This window comes from Garra rufa, chromosome 6, assembly GCF_049309525.1.
Source record: "Garra rufa chromosome 6, GarRuf1.0, whole genome shotgun sequence".
Taxonomy (NCBI): domain Eukaryota; kingdom Metazoa; phylum Chordata; class Actinopteri; order Cypriniformes; family Cyprinidae; genus Garra; species Garra rufa.
The window spans coordinates 19,208,192-19,229,103 of record NC_133366.1 but is presented as its reverse complement, the minus strand read 5'-3'; the positions used below and the strand labels follow the sequence as shown (position 1 = coordinate 19,229,103).

The following is a 20,912-nucleotide window of genomic DNA, read 5'->3' as shown; positions in this document are numbered from 1 at the left end:
TTATATGATATTTCTGAGTCCGGGTTTTAATTGTGGCCAGTGGATTAGAAAAATAAAAATGATAGTTTGATTAAAAAATTTAATCGACAGCCTAATAAATCATGGACTCGCTAGTGTTGTCTGCAATGTTAATTACCTTACCATGAACGCAAAAGGAGGCTAGGGATCCAGGATAGTTTAAAAGAATTCAGGTCCATTCAGAAAAAGCAGATTTATTTTAATTACCCAAGACCCGAGGTCGCTAATACTGAACCTGACACATGTCCAAGGGACTTGTAGAAGTTTTAGACCCAAACTGACCCGCTCGGGTCTCGGGTTGGACTTCGGGTTTTCGGGCCCAAGCGGATCTGTGAAGACCTCTAAATTTCGCCTCACTAAAACAAACATCAAACCAAACGATGATCAGTATTCACTGCATGAACCTGGTACATCTTTGTTTCCAGGTGGGCCGATAGGTAAGTTGCATGAAGTCCATTACTAGACTGATCCATGTTTATGTGCAATATGCATCTGTCTTCTTTCCAAGTGGACCAACAAATACTTTTTTTTTAAAGATTTCGCCTCACTAAAACAAACATCAAACCCATTAATTAGCTTTTCTTCAACAGTATTTATTGCATGAAACTGGTACACTACTGTTTCTAGGTGGGCCGAGTGGTAAGTTGCATTAAGTCAGACTGATCCAGGTTTATGCACAATATGCACCTGACAGTCAATGATTGGTTTGTGAGAAGGCCGATGGACTTCTTGGTGAAATCAAATTAAAAAGTTCAGACAAATTGGTCTTGATGTAAATTTCTTTTGGAAATAGCAAACGCTTTTAAAAAAAGTTGTCAATTACATACATTCCCTGGATTCTCATCCAAAACCCCACCTACTCAGATCACAACACAGTTAAAATAAAAGTTGGCAAGTGCCTTTGAGAACAAAATATAAAACCATTGTACTTGTCCCAAGCACAGACTAACAAAGATATTGTACACCAAGAATTGTTTACATAACTCTAAAGCAGACAGCTTGCTGTAACAACAACCGCTATCTGACCACAAAAACCTCAAAGATTAGCTTATAAACATCCAATTTAGCTCTCCATAGCATAGCGTGAACAAAAATCAAGGATCTTACCTGTACATGCTGCTGCATTGAGCCATATGGCATCCCTTGACTCAGCATTTTTTTATTCATCATCATCATCCTCTTCTGTTCTTCACTTAAATGGGCTGACTGGTTGGGCATTGGACCTGGAGGTTGTGGTGGCCCACCGCCTTGCCCCGCGGTGCCCTGCATGTAGGGCATCATTGGGTTTTTGGCTTGGTTGGCCATGGGTGGCGTCATCCGCTGACTCATGTGGTCTACTCCACTGAAATGAGTCAGCGGCTTGGTGTTGCTATAAGAAAGCGGCTTATTGAGGTTGTTTTGGGCAGCCAAGTTATTAGGTTGCTGCTGCGGCTGTTGCTGGTTGAGCATGTTCATGTGGTTCTGTGGGAGGTAGTTGTTCATGCTTGGTGTTTTAGGCCCCATTGTGTTGCTAGCATTGAAAGCCTGCGTATACATCATGGGGCTATTTGGTTTATCTGGGTTAAAGGGTCCACTGTACGGGCTTGTTGGTGCTCCTGCAGGCGACCAGTTTGCTGCCTGGGACTGCTGTTGGTGTTTTTGTTGGATAAGTTTGGCACGTTGCTGCTGCTGGGCAGCCATTTGCTTCAGCTGCTCGGCCGGTGAAAGTTCAGAGGTGGGCGGGACTGGTACACCTCCACCTGTTCCACCTGATCCAGGACCACCTCCTGTTACTGGAGTTGATGCCACGGGGCCAACGCCAGGACCTGCATTCATCATAAATCCATTTCCGGGCCTTGAGGCCTGGGTCTGCGCTTGGGTGGGAGTTTGCGGAGAACGCGCCACACAGTTAGCGGGCGATCCTGATGGCATTCCAACTGCTGGTGACTGCTGCAAGGGTTGCTGCGGAGGTGTCCCATTGGCAGCAGTTGCGAATGGGGGACCAGAGGAAGATGGTCTCACCTGAGGTGACCCCATAGGCATCTGTCCACTCTGTGGTTGCGGTGTACTGTTGGGTGCCGTAGCTACAGAGTTAGGCGCTGGGTCTTGTGCAAGCTGCGTTTGTTCTGTTGTGGCCCGTGTGAAGTCGCTCACCTCCTTTTTCTCCTCAAAGTCCTCGTTGAAGAGGTCGTGCATGTCATCCTCAGGCACCGTGTTGGCCAACTCATCAATCAGCTCCTGCCATTCCTGGTCATTCAGATTGATGTCAGAGAATAGCTTGTTCTGATTCGAAAGTGAAGTTTCCGAGGACTCGATTCCACCGCCATCGTCCAAAGGCTCTTGTTTCATGTCCTTTAGTAGACTAAAGCCATCTTCCAACTCCAAAGAACCATTCAGTTTAATATCAGGCATTCCGCCATTTTTGCCTAAATCCTCAGGTCGTCCACTAATATGGTTTGTACCAGCATTGCCATTGCCGGTTCCGTTGTTTGAGGAGGCACTGTTGTTGCCCGAGGGCAAGGTGGGTTTGATGTCCATTGAATGAAGTGGGGAAATGGGTGGGAGGCTACCAAGAGAGTCCATTCCAGTGCATCCTTCCTTACGTAGTCTCTTTGTTGTGGGAGAGTAACTCCCATCACTGAGGCCATTTTGGTCACCATTTAAAGGAGACCGGGCACTGTCCAATTTCCTCTTCACCGTCTCCTGGAGCTGAGAGAGAAATTAAAAGAAAGAGCAATGGTTAGAATATCTCATCAGGTTCATATAAAAACATATTAAGAACAACACATCTTCAGAATATTATTGTCCTACATTCACAAGCAGTTTCTCAGTGTATAAATAGTCCAGCATGGTACTATTCAAACAACTATTTACATTTCAGAGCAGAAGCACGTCAGAGTGGTTTCTATTCCAGATTGCCAAAATTTACATAGGTAATGTATTTTTGCTATCAAAACACGTCACAATAACAATAGTTTTATGCCAATGATCGTCACTGTAGTTACATGTACCAAAAAAAAAGAAAAGAAAAGAAATTAAACATTCACTTATTTACTTAAAGTGCCTTGTTCTTTTGGTTTATCTGATTCTACAAAAGATCTTTCACTGAGATGTTTTCTTGACGTCAATTGGGGGCAGGTATTTTCAAAAACTGCCTACATGTAATTCCAGTGTTGGTTTTCCATAATCTGTGCAGGTGTCTGGGTTTAAACAGAGGCCTCATGAGGCAATAATAGGCTAATTTAAACAGAAGACAAGAAGGTCCTTCTGTTTGCCACTATGTAAAGACTTAATAGCTATATGCGGATCAAACTCAATTTACTATGATAAAGTGGTTGGATTAGACTAACTTCTTAAAGGTAGTTTTGCTGTGCTCATCCAGCTGCTTGGTTTCATGAGTAGAGGTCAATATTTGCGATTTTTTAATATATCGGCATTAGTAGCGCCGATTTAAAGTCAGGCACGTCTGCGGGCAGCCCCGTGTTATTGGTGCAGTAAAACGCGCTGCTGTGAAGAACCCCAAGCCAAAACTTTTGTAAGATTCAATAACAGTTCTGAGAGATAAATGTAAGGCTTAAATTCTGTCCTATGGCCATATATTTACTATATATTACTAGTAAACTAGGAAGTGTTGCTTTCTTTAAGTGAAAGAAAAGCATAGAACCGTTGGGAACTGGCATAATGCTACAGCTGGTTAAAGGTTTGCTTGCAGTTAAGTTTAAAGACTGTAGTCGAAAATTATCAGCAGCTTGCTTGCTAACATATTAGCCCCAGTGTTATAAGTTCTGTTTTATTTTTCCTGTATTGGAGTGGGACAATTTCACTGTGTGCGTGGGGTGGAGAAGGCGGCGGCTCTCACAAACAATGCAGCTTTTCGATTACTACGCCTCACTCGGAGACAGTGATGCACGGAGGATGGTAATATCTGCGGGTCTGGTAATAAAAAAAAAAATGCATTCTAATTACTTGTGGGTGGGTCACGCATGGATGAGATAAATCAATAATGATGTAAACATTAACTACATTTTCTAAAATCTGAACCTGAGTTATGTGGTCAGGACCGTGGCGCCAACTTCCTTTTAAATATATTTTGATGTTTGCACCTGATGCGCCCCGCACCGTCCTCTCCGTCACCCCAGATTCTGCGAGTTTATACCTATGGTCACGTCCAGATGTCAGTAAATGTTTTTTTTTCAGCATGGATTTGGCTTAAAAGCATGAGTGATTAAGCCTATATAAGTGCGCAGCGATGTGCAGATCAGCTGTTAAAATAAACCATCCATTCATCATATCAGCATGCAAAACTAAGAATTAGAATAATAGTAATAGGAAGATCGTGTGCGGTTTGCTAAATCTGAGAAAAAAAAATATAGGTGGCAGGCAGATTACACTATTGCCTGATTTTGCTTTATTTCGTCATCAAAAGTAAGATTTTGCTCTCTTTTGTCGTCAAAAGTATTCTGAAACAAGCCACTACTGAGCCGCTGTGCATCTCCATTTAAACACAGCGGTGTTTTGTTTCAGAATGAACGTGCGTTTTTAAACGAATCTATTGAAACGATTCAATTTCCCATTCATAAAGACTGTCATTTGCTTTATTCAGGAATGAATCAGCTGTTCGAACGAATCAAATGAATGATGATTCAGTAATTAAATCAGTGTCTTGCCGCCATCTGCTGGCAGGTCCTCTCAGTTATATAAATCGTTTCAAATTTCTGTATTCAAAATGTTATATTTAAAACATTAAAGTTTAACATTAATCTCAGCTCTCAAACTTTTATGTAAATGATTAACAGTTTTTATATTATCTGTTTTATATATTTAATACTTGGTCAGTTCGATTTGTTTGGTTAACTTTGGTTAAAGGAGAACTCCGGTGTGATATTGACCTAAAGTGTATTGAATCATGATACCGAGTGTAAACGTACCTTGCATATCTCATCTCGTCTTGTCCACTGCTGTCCGAAATCTGGGGTCAGTTAGCCGATGCTCACAACAGCTTGTCAATGAGATCAATGGGGCATCGAAGCAGTCATGTAAATAAATCACTGTTTTACGCCATTTACGAGGCACAAAGTAGCGCCACACTTCATCGGTAGACTTCCAAGGGCCCCGACATTTAAAACGCGACATTGAAAACTCATAAAAAGCACCGGTAGTTTATTTACGAGAAGATTTATACAGACAGTAACTTCAAGGAGTTTAGCGATCGCCGCCATCTTGAATGTAGTCACGATAAGTCGAATGTCGAGCACGAAGGAAACTACAACCTGATAAGTTGAAAACCTGATACGTTCCTTCCTGCTCGTCACTCGACTTAACGTGACTACATTCAAGATGGCGACGGCCACTAAACTTCTTGCCGTTACTGTCTGTATAAATCTTCTCGTAAATAAACTACCGGTGCTTTTTATGAGTTTTCAATGTCGCGTTTTAAATGTCGGGGCCCTTGGAAGTCTACCGATGAAGTGTGGCGCTACTTTGTGCCTCGTAAATGGCATAAAACAGTGATTTATTTACATGACTGCTTCGATGCCCCATTGATCTCATTGACAAGCTGTTGTGAGCATCGGCTAACTGACCCCAGATTTCGGACAGCAGTGGACAAGACGAGATGAGATATGCAAGGTACGTTTACACTCGGTATCATGATTCAATACACTTTAGGTCAATATCACACCGGAGTTCTCCTTTAAATCTTTTATAATAATACTGTCAGTGCACAAAATCAAGATCCGAAAGATGGTTCATTGTGTTCATTGTTCATGATGTTAAGTTAAGAAATGATGTGCATCCACTTATTATTAGTGTGACATTTTAGCATGCAAATAAAGGGAAGAACTTCAAGATATCGGCCCTACAAATCGGCCAAAAAAAATCGGCAGCACATATCGGCCATCGACTGACCCTGACCTCTAAACATCGGCATCGGTTATAGAAAAACCCATATCGGTCGATCTCTATTCATGAGCATTTAACAGGATAGTTCACCCAAAAATGACAATTAGCCTGTTGTTTACTCACCCTTTAGGTATCCTAGGTGTGTATAACTTCCTTCTTTCAAACGAATCCAATCGGAGTTATATTAAAAATGATCCTGGCACTTTCAATCTTTATAATGGCATGGGCAGGTGTTTCTCTTCATCAGTCCAAACAAGTCCAGTAAAGTACATCCATCCATAATAAAAAGTGCCTGGTTACGGGGGGGTGAATAAAGGCTTCCCGGGGACAAATCAATGCATTTTTGTAGGAAAAATATCAATATTTCAAACGTAATGATAACTTTAATCTAGCTTGCACCAACTGGTCGTACACGGAAGCCCTTCCGGGTGGATGACATAAGACGTTGGCATTGCGCCGATGAGTCTTGCACAAATCAGGAGCAAAGGAAGCAAAGTTTCCTTACTTTAGCAAAGGAAAACCAGTCTCCTCTTGGCTTATATCGAAATCCTCTGACAATTTTCTTCACAAATCCTCGTGTTGTATTTCTAATTCATGACCGTTGTTTTGTTTTGATCTTTGTCATTCATGTTCGTCACTTCTGAGTGGTGCATGCGCACCGCCAACGTCCTACGTCATCCGCCCAGAGCTGCTTCTGTGTACAACCAGCTGCCACAAGCTATATTAAAGTGATTATTATGTTTTAAATATGGATATTTTTCTAACGAAAATGCATCGATTTGTGACAGGAGGCCTTTATTCACCCACTGGAGCTGTGCGAGGCACTTTTTATTATGGATGGATGTACTTTATAGGACTTTTTTAGGTTTATTTTTATTTGGTTTATTTGTTATTTGGACTGATGAAGAGAAACACCCACCCAGCCATTCTAAAGCTTGGAAGTGTCAAGATAATTTGTAATATAACTCCGTTTGGATTCGTCTGAAAGAAGGTCATATACACCTAGGACGCTTGGAGGGCAAGTAAATAATGGGCTTATTTTCATTTTTATTATTATTACTATTTTAACAATGTCTTTACAACCTTCCTGGGCCTTGAACGTGGTAGTTGAATTGCTGTCTATGCAGGGTCAGAAAACTCTCGGATTTCATCAAAAATATCTTAATTTGTGTTCCGAAGGGGAACGAAGGTCTTACGCGTTTGGTACAACATGAGGGTAATTAATGACATAATTATCATTTTCAATGACAATTCAATGATATCAGTTTCATTCAACATAGCACATGGGTTAAAGGAGAAGTTCACATACAGAACAAAAATTTACAGATAATTTACTTACCCCCTTGTCATCCAAGATGTTCATGTCTTTCTTTCTTCAGTCGTTAAGAAATTATGTTTTTTGAGGAAAACACTTCAGGATTTCTCCTCATGTAGTGAACTTCTATGGTGTCTCTGAGTTTGAACTTCCAAAATGCAGATTAAATGCAGCTTCAAAGGGCTCTAAATGATCCCAGCAGAGAAAGAAGGGTCTTATCTAGTGAAAAGGTTATTTTTTTTTTTAATTGACAATTTATACACTTTTTAATCTCAAATGCTTGACTTGTCTAGCTCTCCTTAACTCCAGTTCAAGACAGTTAGCTAAATCACAAAATCGCTAGACAAGACGAGCATTTGAGGTTAAAAAATATATAATTAAAAAAAAAAAAAATTGAAAATAACCGATCGTTTTCCTAGATAAGACCCTTTTTCATCGGTTGGGACCGTTTAGAGTCCTAAGAAGCTGCATTTAAAATTGCATTTTGAAAGTTCAAACTCAAGGGCACCATAGAAATCCACTATATGGAGAGAAATCCTTAAATGTTTTCCTGAAAAAAACAAAACAAATTTATTTATTTAAGAAAGAAAGACATGAACATCTTGGATGACAAGGGGGTGAGTAAATGATCTGTGAATTTTTGTTCTGGAATTGAACAACTTATTTAATACTGACTAGTGAACTAGTCATTCAACCCACTGGTTCTTTTTAGAAAATATGTAGTTTTGCACATACAGCACTGCACATATGTGACCCTGGACCACAAAACCAGTCATAAGGTTCAATTTTACAAAACTGAGATATATACATCATATGAAAGCTCAATAAATAAGCTTTCTATTGATGTATAGTTTGTTAGAATAGGACAATATTTGGCCGAGATACATCTATTTGAAAATCTGGAATCTGAGGGTGCAAAAAAAATCAAAATACTGAGAAAATCACCTTTAAAGTTGTCCAAATTAAGTTAACAATGCATATTACTAATCAAAAATTACATTTTGATAGGTTTACAGTAGTAATTTTACAAACAAATCTTAATGTAACATGATCTCTACTTAATTTCCTAATGATTTTTGACTTAAAAGAAAAATCAATAATTTTGACCCATACAATGTATTTTTGGCTATTGCTACAAATATACCCCAGCGACTTAAGACTGGTTTTGTGGTCCAGGGTCACATATATGAATTCTAAATACACAGAGAATCACTAAGACGAGGGAAAAGGTGACAAGCGTCAACTATCACTTCACAATTACATACAGAGAGAAAAGAGAGAGAGAATAGAGGCGAGGGAATCGGTTGCAAAACGAACGAGTTTCATTGTTCACACATGGGCACACTTTTATCCCACAATGCTCTTCTGCTTAATTTGTCTCAGCTATTAAGCTGTGTCTAAGCCGCTCAACACAAGCATGCTAGACAGTAACACACACGTACACGCCGACAGAGGTTAGGGATGAGAGAGAACCCCTAAAAATGTCATTATTGTGTCAATATGTAATGCTATTTAAGGCAATAAAGAGTGAAAACAATTGCAAGTATTCCTCCAGTTAATCCGCAAATGATTCTTATAACATTCGGTTGCATCACTTTGCAGACGGTCCCTTCTCTCTCGCTATTGCAGGGCAGTGCGGTGGGGAATGAACAACGGCAAATATTGACGGGGAAAGAGTGATAGATGCCTCCTCGGAGGTGAGGATAGAAAAGAAGGTGAAAAGCATTTCCCATCATCTCTTCTCATCTTTCTGTTTGTGCTAATGACTCTCACAGTGAACACATTTAACGGTGTGTTAATTACAGAAGTGAAATGTGTGCGTAAACTCGGAGATGTAGATGAACCGCAAGAACATTAGCGACAAATTCTCCCTATACGCAACAGCAGGATCCCACCCACCTTCTTTGCTTGTCCCAGTGGACTTCGGTGTGTGTGTGTGTGTGTGTGTGTGTGTGTGTGTGTGTGCGCATGTTAGAAACCTCACACACACACACACACACACACACACACACACACACACACACACACACACACACACACACCACTCCACCGAAACATGCGAAATGAGATTCTGAAACAACAAGATTCATGGATCTTCTCCCCGAGTCTCCTCTGAGGCAATACGTCTAGTCTCCCTCCCTCTTTCTATCTCTTTCTCTCAGTCTTCCTCTCTCTACATGACCAGAAGAACAGCGAGATCATGATGGGAAACAAGAAAGGCTGATGTTTACTGGCTAGCTTTATGCAAAATAAGGAGATAAGCCGATAAAATGAGGCACACACACATCCAAAACACGTTCTGTTGCAGTCTACCTCTTACATTAGTTGTGCTGCATGTACTGTAAGCTATACTGTAGCAAGCTCTAATATGACCCTCGCGTTCGTGTTGACTGTAGGTCTGCGTGGGGTTACATCTTTCATTGTTACACCTCTGTCGTGTGCAACAGCTAAGGGGGTTGTCATAGCAACCGTTGTCACGACGGCTGTCAATATTCGTGCCGTTTATCATGCCATAAAGACGATTAGGATGACTGTCACTCACTTGGAGAGAGTGAATGATGGGGGGAGAGAGAGAAAGAAATCAAGGCAGAAATCGAGAACAATGTGGCTCACATAATAACGGCTGCATTTGTACAGTCAAGGTTGGGGATTGACAACAATATTTGGCAAATTGTGTTGCTCATACTGTGTATGTATATGAACAGGTAACCAAAGGTAATCGCCTTCGACGCCTTCTCTGACTGTCAAAGCATGTAACAATAACTTGGAGTGCCATACACTTATTTTAAGTGCCACCAGTGGGAAATCAGAATGAAATGAAATAAAATGAAATAAAATATAAAATAAAATAATATAACATGAAATTAAAAAAAAACCGAAATGACAAAATAACACAAAATAAAATAAAATCAAAAAATAAAACAAAATAAAATAAAATCAAAAAAGTAAAATTAATATAAAATAAAAATGAAATGAAAAAATAGAATGAAATCAAATGAAATGAAAAATGAAAATTAAATGAAATTTAAATGAAAATGAATTAAAAAAACAAATTACATAAAATAAAAATTACATGAAATAAAATGAAATGAAAAATACACTGAAATTACATAAAATGCATAAAACTAAATGAATATAAAATTAAATTAAATGATATAAAATCAAATATAAATAAAAAAAAAATTATTCAAAGTATTTTTATAAATGAAAAATACAATGACATCAAATAAAATAAAGTAAATAAAATGAAATGAAAAATACAATGTAATGTCAAAATAAAATAAAAATAAAACAATTAAATAAAATTAAATAAATAATACAAAAAACACAATGAATTAAAATATACTGAAATGACAAAATGAATAAAATAAAAATGAAATAAAATGAATACAAAATTAAATTAAATAATATAAAATTAAATTAAATACAAAATGACATGAAATCAATTCAAATAAAAAAATTACAATGAAATGAAAAATGAAATGAAAAATAAAATGAAAATAAAATAAAATGAAATCAATACAAAATTCTATTAAATATTTTTTAATTAAAATCAAAAAAACAATGAAATGAAAAATACAAATGAAATTATATGACATAAATTAAAATAATACAATGAAATTAATGAAATAAATATAAAATTAAATCATATAGCGCTGTTGCGCTCCGGGCATCCCGTGTTTGAATCCCGACTCGAGGACCTTTCCCGATCCCACCCCCTATCTCTCTCCCACTTCGCTTCCTGTCTTATCTGATCTGTCCTATCATAATAAAGGCAAAAAAGCCAAAAAAATAAATCTTAAAAATAAATAAATAAATAAATAAATAAAAAGGGTAAAATAAAATAAGAAAATGCAATGAAATTAAATTAAATACAATAAAATTAAATTAAAACAAATAACATGACATGAAATAAAATGAAAAATACAATAAAATTAAATAAAATATCGAAATAAAATTTTAAATAAATTCAATGAATATAAAGTGAAATTAAATAATATAAAATTTAATTAAACTAAAATGAAATGGCATGAAATTAAATGAAATAAAATGAAAAAAATAGAATGAAATGAAATAAAATAACATTACTATTATTATTAATTCACTAGGTGGTTTTTGTGGTTATTTTGTCACTTCATTCTAAATTCTATGAAAACAATTACCAAAATTACCACTTAAAACAGTACTGACAAACATATCTCTGCTGTGAGAATGTATCCTCTCATTGCTTTACAATTTTTGTTGCTGACTCCACTAAGCATTTTCTCACTCCACTCCTGCACCCTATCGGCCCGCGTGTGATGAATCCTCTGCGAGTGGCACATGATTGATATCAATAATGATCATCTTCCTGCAAAGACCCTGCATGCTAAGTGAGGCGTAATTAGGTATGTTTAGCACCAACCCCCTCTAGCAGACATCTTCACTGACGTCTGGGGTCGAGCGTCACGCTACGCTACGGACGGCGTAACCAGCGACACCATAAGCGGCAGACACAGACCCATCTAGCTAGCAGCATTTGGCTCAAACCCGTCGTAATAGGATAAGAACGGCGAGAAAACCTCCCCCAAGCCTTAGTTAGCATGGCAGGGTTAAGAAAACACGCAGCAGAGGTAAAGACAGGAAGAGAGAGAAAGTCTGTGTATGCATGCGTGTGCATGTGTGTGTGTGTGTGTGTGTGTGTGTGTGTGTGTGTAGCGGGGGGAGGCTGATGTTTGTTTTTCTCCATTTCACTGCCTATTAAAGTGTTCAGTAGCTCACACAAACACACTCCCTCTCCTGCTCTCTTCACAGTCACCATGTGGGAGAGCACACGGATAAAGGGAGGGAGAGAAATACAAGAGGGAGGGAGGGAAAGACAGAAGAGCTCTTCAGACAGACGGTAATGCTTTCATGTGACTGGAGAGAGAGAGAGAGGGAGAGCGAGCAAGAGCGAGCATGGGGGGGAGAGAACCACCAAGGTGCAGTTGTTATAGCAACCTCCTGATCCTGAAGCCCCTCCCCCCAGCTCCTGGGCTGAGTGCACTGGACACTTCTGCCAATAATCTCTCTCGCTCTTTCTCTCTAGTGGTCTCCCTCCCTAATGTTTTCTTTCCTCTCTCCCCTCTTCTATACCTACCCTATGCTTTTTTCTTTTTTTTTTCCATCTATTGAATTCTCTTTTTCTTTATGTCTCAATCTCTGTGTACTCTTCTTTGTCAATGTATGCAATACCTACACTGTATTACTGGCTTTCCGTTCTGAAAATATTGCAAAAGAACAAACACATCCTTGATTATTTAACCTTGGTGCACCTTGCAAATGAGCAAAGCTATGTTGCATTTCCAGGTAAGATTGGCTGCACTAAACTATGGTTATTGTGTCCTAACAAGTTTCCAGTGACGAGCAATTTGTCGGTTTAACAGGGCCGCAACAATTGCTGTGTAGTGTGGCGTAATCGCAACCAATCAGATGGTGTTTGATTTGTAAATGTAAATGGTGGGGCTATGGAGTGTGACAAATTACAATATCCTGTTGATTGTTGCAGAACCTTTGGACGAAAGGAAGAGGTGGTATTTTTTGTATTTAATTCATACGTCGCTTAAAAGTAGCGAATAAAGAAAAATGCGGCAAGATCCTAATTTTGTGTTTTTGAAGATTAAGCATAAGATATTTATATGGAAAAATAGGGGGAAGTGAGCATGCTCAATTAAATATCCAATATTGACTGATATGAAATGAAATAAAATAAAATTAAATTAAATTAAAATATATTAAAATGAAATAGCATGAAATGTAATAAAATAAAAAATTAAATAAATAAAGTCAAATTAAATAAAATTAAATAAATAAAATATAATTTGAAATAAACTAAAATAAAAAAAAACGAAATTCAATAAAAAACTAAATAATTTAATTTAATAAAATTAATTAAATTCAATTAAAATACTATGATATGTAATAAAACTGAAAATTTTAATTAAATAAATATATACATAAAATTGTGAAATAAAATATGATAAATAACAAAATTAAATAAAGTGAAATAAAATTAGAAATACCTTGAAATGTAATAAAATTTAAAAAACAAAATTAAATAAAAAAATCAAATCAAAAATCAAATCAAATAAAATAGTAAATAAATAAAATATAATAAATTAATAAATTGAAATAAAATGACAAATAAAATAGAAAAAAAATAAAATAAAATAAAATAAAATAAAATAAAATAAAGTGAAATAAATAAAATAAAATAAATGCATTGAAATAAAGTGAAATAAAATAAAATGAATTAAAAAACAACATTAAATTAAATTACATTAAATTAAAAATAAAATGAATGTGAGTAAACTAAGTCCTCTTTCATGTCGTATTGCGCTTGAACGGTCAAATACACACAAGTTTATGTTAAAAACACACAAGAATTACAATAACAATTGGTTATGTCTGTGAAGATAGAAAGCTGGGAAAGTTATTGTATGTTTATATTAGATTGGTGTGGCAGCAGCGTAATATACAGTAAATATATGTCTCCTCTGAGGCTGGGACTCTAAATAGTGTTCTGTGCTCGTCTGTGCAGCCAACGACAAAACAGGTAGCATGCTTTGCTAGAACTTTTGCCATAGCGTTAGAACAGGTACAACATTGTAGCTTACGAAAATTCAAAAGCTTGTGAATTTTAGTCAAGTAATTAGATCACGACACTGGATTCCCATTCTATGAACTAAACATACACGCAGACAAGCAGATATGTACAATCAGACAACAAACAAATCTTACATGACCTCGAAATCCATGCTTTAGGCTCAGGATATCTTGTGTGCGCACCATGTGTTGAAGGCTAAACCAAATGAGTGTCTCTAAGTGTATTTGTTCTTATGTGTTTAATCCACATCATTAAATTGAGCTCTTGAATGTGCATGGTGCAATAAAGGCAGACCGACCTTTGACACGCAACAGATAACACAGCTAAACACACAACACAGGCACTTACACACAGCCTCTCTATAGTAAATACTGTGCAGAGGACTTGTCTGAAAAATGTGGTTTGTGTAAGTGTGTATGTGTACGTGTTTGTGTTCTAGATCTAGCTCATCAGACTTTCAAATGAGCCGAGTGCATGACCCTTTAATTTAGGAGGTGAAAGAAACATCCTATGGTACAGACAGTTGAGCTCTCAAGTTTACACATTTGCAGAATAAATTAGAACATTCATAAAAATCGCATTTTATTTTTGTATTTATTACAACCCCCAGGAAGCTATTTGCCATAGCATACATTTACTTATATTCCATTAGACAAAATAGTAAGTGAAATCACACAAATTATCCTGTTCCGGAGTTACCCCTGGTTCTTAATGTAGCATGTTGGTCCTTGAGCTACTACTCTTTGTGATTTTGCAGTAGACCCTGGATTGTCCTCGCTAGTAAAGCAGTGCACTGTTTTTAATATTAATTAAAGGGAGAGTGCACCCAAAATGAAAATGATAATTCAGTCATTAATTACTCACCCTTATGTCATTCCAAACCTGAAATACCTTTGTTCATCTTTGGAACACAAATTAAGATATTTTTGATGAAATCCAAGAGATTTCTGACCCTGCATAGAAAGCACCGCAACTGACACCTTCAAGGGCCAGAAATGTAAGGATATTGTTCAAATAGTTAATGTGACATCAGTGGTGCAACCTTAATTTTACGAAGCTAAAAGAATACTTTTTTTGCACAAAAAAAAAAAATAAATAAAATAAAATAAAAAAATTACTTTATTGACCAATTTGACTATTTTAAAGATGTTCTTAATACTTTTCCAGTCCTTGAAAATGGTAATTACATTGCTGTCAATGCAGGGTCAGAAAGTTCCCAGATTTCATCCAAAAATATCTTAATTTGTGTTCCAAAGATAACCAAGGTCTTACGGGTTTGAAATGACATGAGGGTGAGAAATGAATAACAGAATTTTCATTTTTGGGTGAACTATCCCTTTAAAACAACAACACACTTTTATGAGCTGTCAAGAATCAACAACAAATCACTGTTTTGAATTACATCGTGGATGAAAGTTTTATCCAGAATCATTCAATAAAGAATTGGACTGATTCAACTCTCCAGTTCAACTTACTAACCAAATTTTGGTCTGTTGGTCAAAAAAAAACTACTGTATTTCTCTAGAAGACCGTCGCGATATACTGGTATTGACAATAGTTGCAATGTTTAAATAATTAAATATCATTAACACGTTAATTAGGGTTGTTGCAATGTACTGGTATTGGCATTATTTTAAAATACTATCATACACATACGACAATATGACATAATATCCCAGCGCCAGCGCCATTATGGAGCGTTAAACTCTCATGTGTGATTGCCTTCATTCATACTCAACACCGGAGGGCACCCTCGTGCAGAAAGTAGAAGTAAATAGAACGTATGACGTTCCAGGAAATCCCTTATATGGACAAAGGCATCCAGCTGTCACTGTGGATGAGTAAAATGCAGAAAGAAATGTTTTGTATGATGAAACACAATAAGAAGTGTTTATACTACGAAACACGGCTATAATAGTATATGGTTTATCTGTGTTCTTTAAGTCATCTCAGGTGTGTTCATATTGAAGACGTGTATTTTTATTGCAATGCTAATTGACATAGCCTTTATGACTGTACAGAATACTATATAAAAAAAGTATCACTTCACAAAAGGAAGTTATTTCAAATACTCGATCAATGCTAAAACGCAAGTTTAGTGAAAATACGTACTTTTTCCTACCTGATCTCATGACGAAAACATACCCGTGGGAACTTTTTTTTTTAACAAGACACGGAATACTTCACACTAGAGGTGGTAAAACATTTATGATTACAGCTCCATGTTTCGCTTTACAGACAAAACAAGCTTGCTCAGAAGTTCAGCCAGCATGGATATGGACTTAGGATGCGGAATCCTTGGGTACGAATCCCGTGAAAAACATGACTCACAATAAAACAGCTGAAAGATCAAAAAACAAGCTAAAATGGCATGCTTGAGATTGCATTTTTCACATCACATTTGCTTTTTTTCATGCTAGCGGGTAGGTTTAGGTGTAGTGCAGATGGCATTGCGGAGTTATAGTGCCAATTCAACGGAAATTTAATGTCAGAACTGCGGTGACACCTACAAAACCAACGTTACATAAAACGTAACATGTATGTTCATCTGTTCCCGAAAAAAAAAAAAAAAACGTAACACTCTTTTAGCGTCAAGCAGTGGACATCTCACATCGAATGCGTCACGAAACGTACATGGCGGTATGTATTTCGTATCTTGCAAAAACGTTGCCACAGGTACATTTTTGTCATGAGATCAGGTAGACTTTTTCTCTAAATTTATCTTGACACTGTGCTAAATTAAAAACGGTTAGCATTTTAATCTCTCTTTTTTGTGTGTGTAATCGTTACTTTTGAATGCAATGGTGTGATTCACTTGTCAAAAAAAAAAAAGAATAAATAAATCATGCTATTAAATTAATATTATTATTATTTAATTTTTCAAGATTTCTATAGACATCATGATATATTGTTTTGTGAATTTTTGAGGCCACAATAATTTAAAAATGAGGCACATTATTTAAAAATGACAGAAGGTTCATTTTAGTTGATCTATCTCTTTAAGAACCAAATGTATGTACTTCTAAACAAAAATATGTGTCATGGCAATACTAAAAACCCTTTTTTAAAGACCACTCTTATTTGTTTTAAAATGCTAAACATCGTACTGATTATGCAAGGGATGTACGTCATTAAATGCACACACAGCTGTATTAAAACAGAATTAGTCACTTTTGCTTGTCGCAAGCTGTTGTTTTGTGATCAATACAAGTTGTTCACGCTTGAATCAAGTTGGAGAGAAATTTTGGAATGTTGTGGTTAGCTGGAAAAAATGTATTACCTCACCCCTCCTTTCTCTCTCTCTATCTGTTCTACCTCACTCTCTCCCTCGTGAGTTCCTGTCTGTGGGATACAGAGGTTTATAAATAACTCCCAGCCCAGTACAGTGTTTTTGTGAGTGCGTGTGGTGGCAGTATGTGTGAAGATGGAAGGAGCACCCACTGGCTAACACTAATATAATAAGATATTAATGAGGGAGAAGAAGAAGAAGAAGAATAGGAGAGAGAGAGATAGAAGGAAAAGACAGGAGGGGAGGACAGGAGAGAGCAGAATCAGAAGAAAGGAGGGAGGAGAAAGAGGGGGCACGGAGAGTCAGCACACGAGGCTTCCGCTCGTTGAGCAACACCGCCTCCTCCTAAACGCTGCTAAATACTCGCTCTCTCGCGCTCCCGTCTCCCTCCCTCACTGTTAATGGCAGCCTGTTTAAACACTGGCTGAGTGAATGTGTGTGTGTGCACTGTAGCGCCTGGGTGCATGTTAAACACAGTCCCTGAAATCCTACTCCAATCCAATAAAGCCTTCAGCAGCCCTGCCAGCAGAGACAATTACTGCACCTCACCCAGAGAGAAAGAGAGAGAGACACAGCCGAGAAACGGAAGGGAGAGAAAGAGAGAACAGGAAGCATGGAGAATGAGGGAGGGAAGACAAAGAGCGGCTCGTCACAATAAACTGCTCATAATCATCTGTACATTGCTCACACGCTCTTCAGGCTAAGCTCCTCCCACTGACTTCATTTGGCACATTCTTAATAACTTCGACTCACCCATTCATCACTCTGTAAATATGGGTTTGACGGTAACTAGTTCGACTTGTGCAGTATGTCTCACATACATGTAATACACGTGCAAATATACAGACAAATGCAGGTCATTGAGGGTTGTGCACCTTGGTGAGTCATTCAGCAGACAAAATGTTAAAATATATCAGTTAAAAGTGAAAGTTAAGACAAAATTAATTGCATTAAATAAGGCATTCACAACAACCACACACAAAAAAGCAAAGTTTTAGCCATATTTAAAGCAATAGTTCACCCAAAAATTAACATTCTGTCATTAGTTACTCACCCTCATGTCGTTCCAAACCCATAAGAACTTTGTTCATCCTCGGAACACAAATTAAGACATTTTTGAAGAAATCCGGGAGCTTTCTGACTAGGGCTGGGCGATTAATCGAAAAATAATCGAAATCGACATTCAGAACCTATAATCGATCAAATGTTTCCAGGTCGATTATTTCGATTACTTTCCCTTTAAAAACAGTACCGCGTGTGGAGTCACGTGACCCCGCTCCGTTACATTACGTTATTCCGCCGACATGTCCATGGAGAGCTTAAAAAATTTACAGGATATACAAGAGTAATTTTGTTTAGAAGACAGTGCTTATTTTCTACTTTGAAAGTGCATTTTTGGTTTTCGGCCGAAAGACTTTTATCACCGAAACAACACGGCCGAAACAGTATGTTGACACAAACAGAACCCGCAGCCTGCACGTGCTTGTCTGAAGCAAAACGTCTGCGGTGTGGACGTATGGAAAGACCCACGGATAACGATTTGCAAAACTTGTTTAGCCGAAATTTCTAGAGGGGTTGTGTCTGCAGTCGTGCGTGCAGTGATAAAAGCAGAGATCGAGACAGATGTAGCTTTCAGTGAGTGAAAAACATTAGCTTTACGTTGGTGTTACGTCACAATATTTTAAAGATATGTCTTTTCATACTGTATTTTTATTAATATTTATGTTTTAAACCATGGAGGTGAGCCAATGGATATCACACAAGCAACGTGAAAACTGCGCAATGTTAAAATGAAAGTGAAAACTGATTTTCAGCATCTGACGTGCATTCTCTCAGAGACAATGAGAGACGATTATACTTCATATGCTGATATTAATTTAGTCCCCCATATATTTTCCTTGTGCCCTGAATATGGTGGGAAACGTATAAAAAGAAACGTATATTGTGCAAGGTTTGTTTCAGAAAATCGGTTCTTGAAATAAAGCTCTTAATTTTAATTGAAAACTGCAGTGTTATTAGGGGTTATAAAAGTCATAATTATGATTTCAGGTGGTCTTAAATGTGGGGACTGAAAGACAAGAAATGATGAAACTTCAAAAGGCTATCCATTGAATAAATCTGAGCGCTGCACGTTTCAAAGTCATTTGTTGCGCTGCTTTGTATACCAGTCTGACAGCGCCTCCTGCTGGAAGAGAAACGCGTAGTCTTGTAAATGTGAATTTTTTTACAGTCTATGATGTGATGGATCCAGAAGATAATGTTATAAAAATTTAAACAATTTAAACAAAGGCAGTAAAATATATGTATATGTCAAGTAATAAAATACTTGATTGATGATAATAATTGTTTAAATTAATATAATTGATTTATTCTTTGAAACTTTAATATTAATTTATGCAATTGCAATGCCTTGAGTCTAGTAAGATTAGTACACAGTCATAGCCATAAATGGAATGGTACTAATAATTGGCATAATTCTTTCGGTGTTTCGGTTTTCGGCCTTGGTTTCCTCTTTTTCGGTTTTCGGTTTCGGCCAAGAATTTTAATTTCGGTGCATCCCTACTTGTCAGTGAACTATGAGGGCAAAAAAATAAATATTATATAAATATAATTAAATATAATTTTATTAATAAATAAAATAATCGTTCATTAATCGTAATCGAGTTAAAATGTTCAATTAATCGAGATTTTGATTTTAGGCCAAATCGCCCAGCCCTATTTCTGACCCTGCATAGACAGCAATGCAACTACTACGTTTAAGGCCCAGAAAGGTAGAAAGGACATCATTAAAATAGTCCATGCGACATCTGTTTTTCCAACCTTAATTTTATAAAGCTACGAAAATAAGTAATACGTAAAAATTACAATTTTATTCAATAATTTCTTCTCTTTCCTGTCAGTCTTTGATGCATGTTCACGAGAGTACCACAATAAAGTTGCATTGCTGTCACTAACAAGTATTTTAGTAATCAAGTAATCAGTCGATTATTCTGACGACTAATCGAGTAATCAGATTTTTTTAAATAATTAAAATAGACCTAAGCGAACAATAGTGTTGAAATTGACTTAAAATACATATATAATCAATATGAAATAGATATAAAATACATAATGTATTATATAGGGCTGCACGATTAATCGCATGCGATATCCAATGCGCATCTAGTCAGTAAAGTTCTGTAATCAGTAGTAAATCGCCATCACATGTGTTTCAGACAGAGCATAGTACACAGAGCCGTTGTTCACTGACAAGCAGCGCGCAAACTTAAGGATTTAATCTGCGTGGTTTTGCGCAGCTCTTTAGTAAACAACAGCTCTGTATACTAAGCGCTGCTCTATCTGAAACACACACGTGATGGAGATTTACTCCTTATTACAGGACGGGCTTTACTGACTATGCACATAGGATATCGCATGCGATTAATCGTGCAGCCCTAGTATTATAAACAAAAGAAGTAATGTGTATTATGCATTACAACAAATGCCTGCAGAGAGCACCAATGGCCTGACTTTAATATTGACGAAAGAACATTTAAACATTTAATTCAAGTGTTGACCTAATCTTTAATATTTCGACATCTCCTCAGTACAAAAATGCTAAAGCCACTGTAATTTCTAATATGTGGACATCAAAATGTGTAAACTCAGAGTAAGGGTTTGAGCTTTTATTTGGAAACATAATGATATATTATCCTTTGCTTGCATAGGTTTATAAATGATTTACCTTGCAAATCAGATGAAATAGCGAACGATGCATTCCCAGAAGAATGTTATAACATGCAAAT

At 37.0% G+C, this 20,912-nt stretch overlaps 1 protein-coding gene across 1 annotated transcript in view; it reads right to left on the bottom strand.

Moving 5' to 3' along the window:
• Positions 1–20,912, bottom strand: part of maml3 (mastermind-like transcriptional coactivator 3) — a 138,524-nt gene that overhangs the window by 52,814 nt on the left and 64,798 nt on the right. Inside the window, exon 2 of the mRNA XM_073842183.1 lies at positions 1,126–2,706. Within this exon, the coding sequence (XP_073698284.1) occupies positions 1,126–2,706 (1,581 nt within the window). The remainder of the gene's footprint in view (positions 1–1,125; positions 2,707–20,912) is intronic.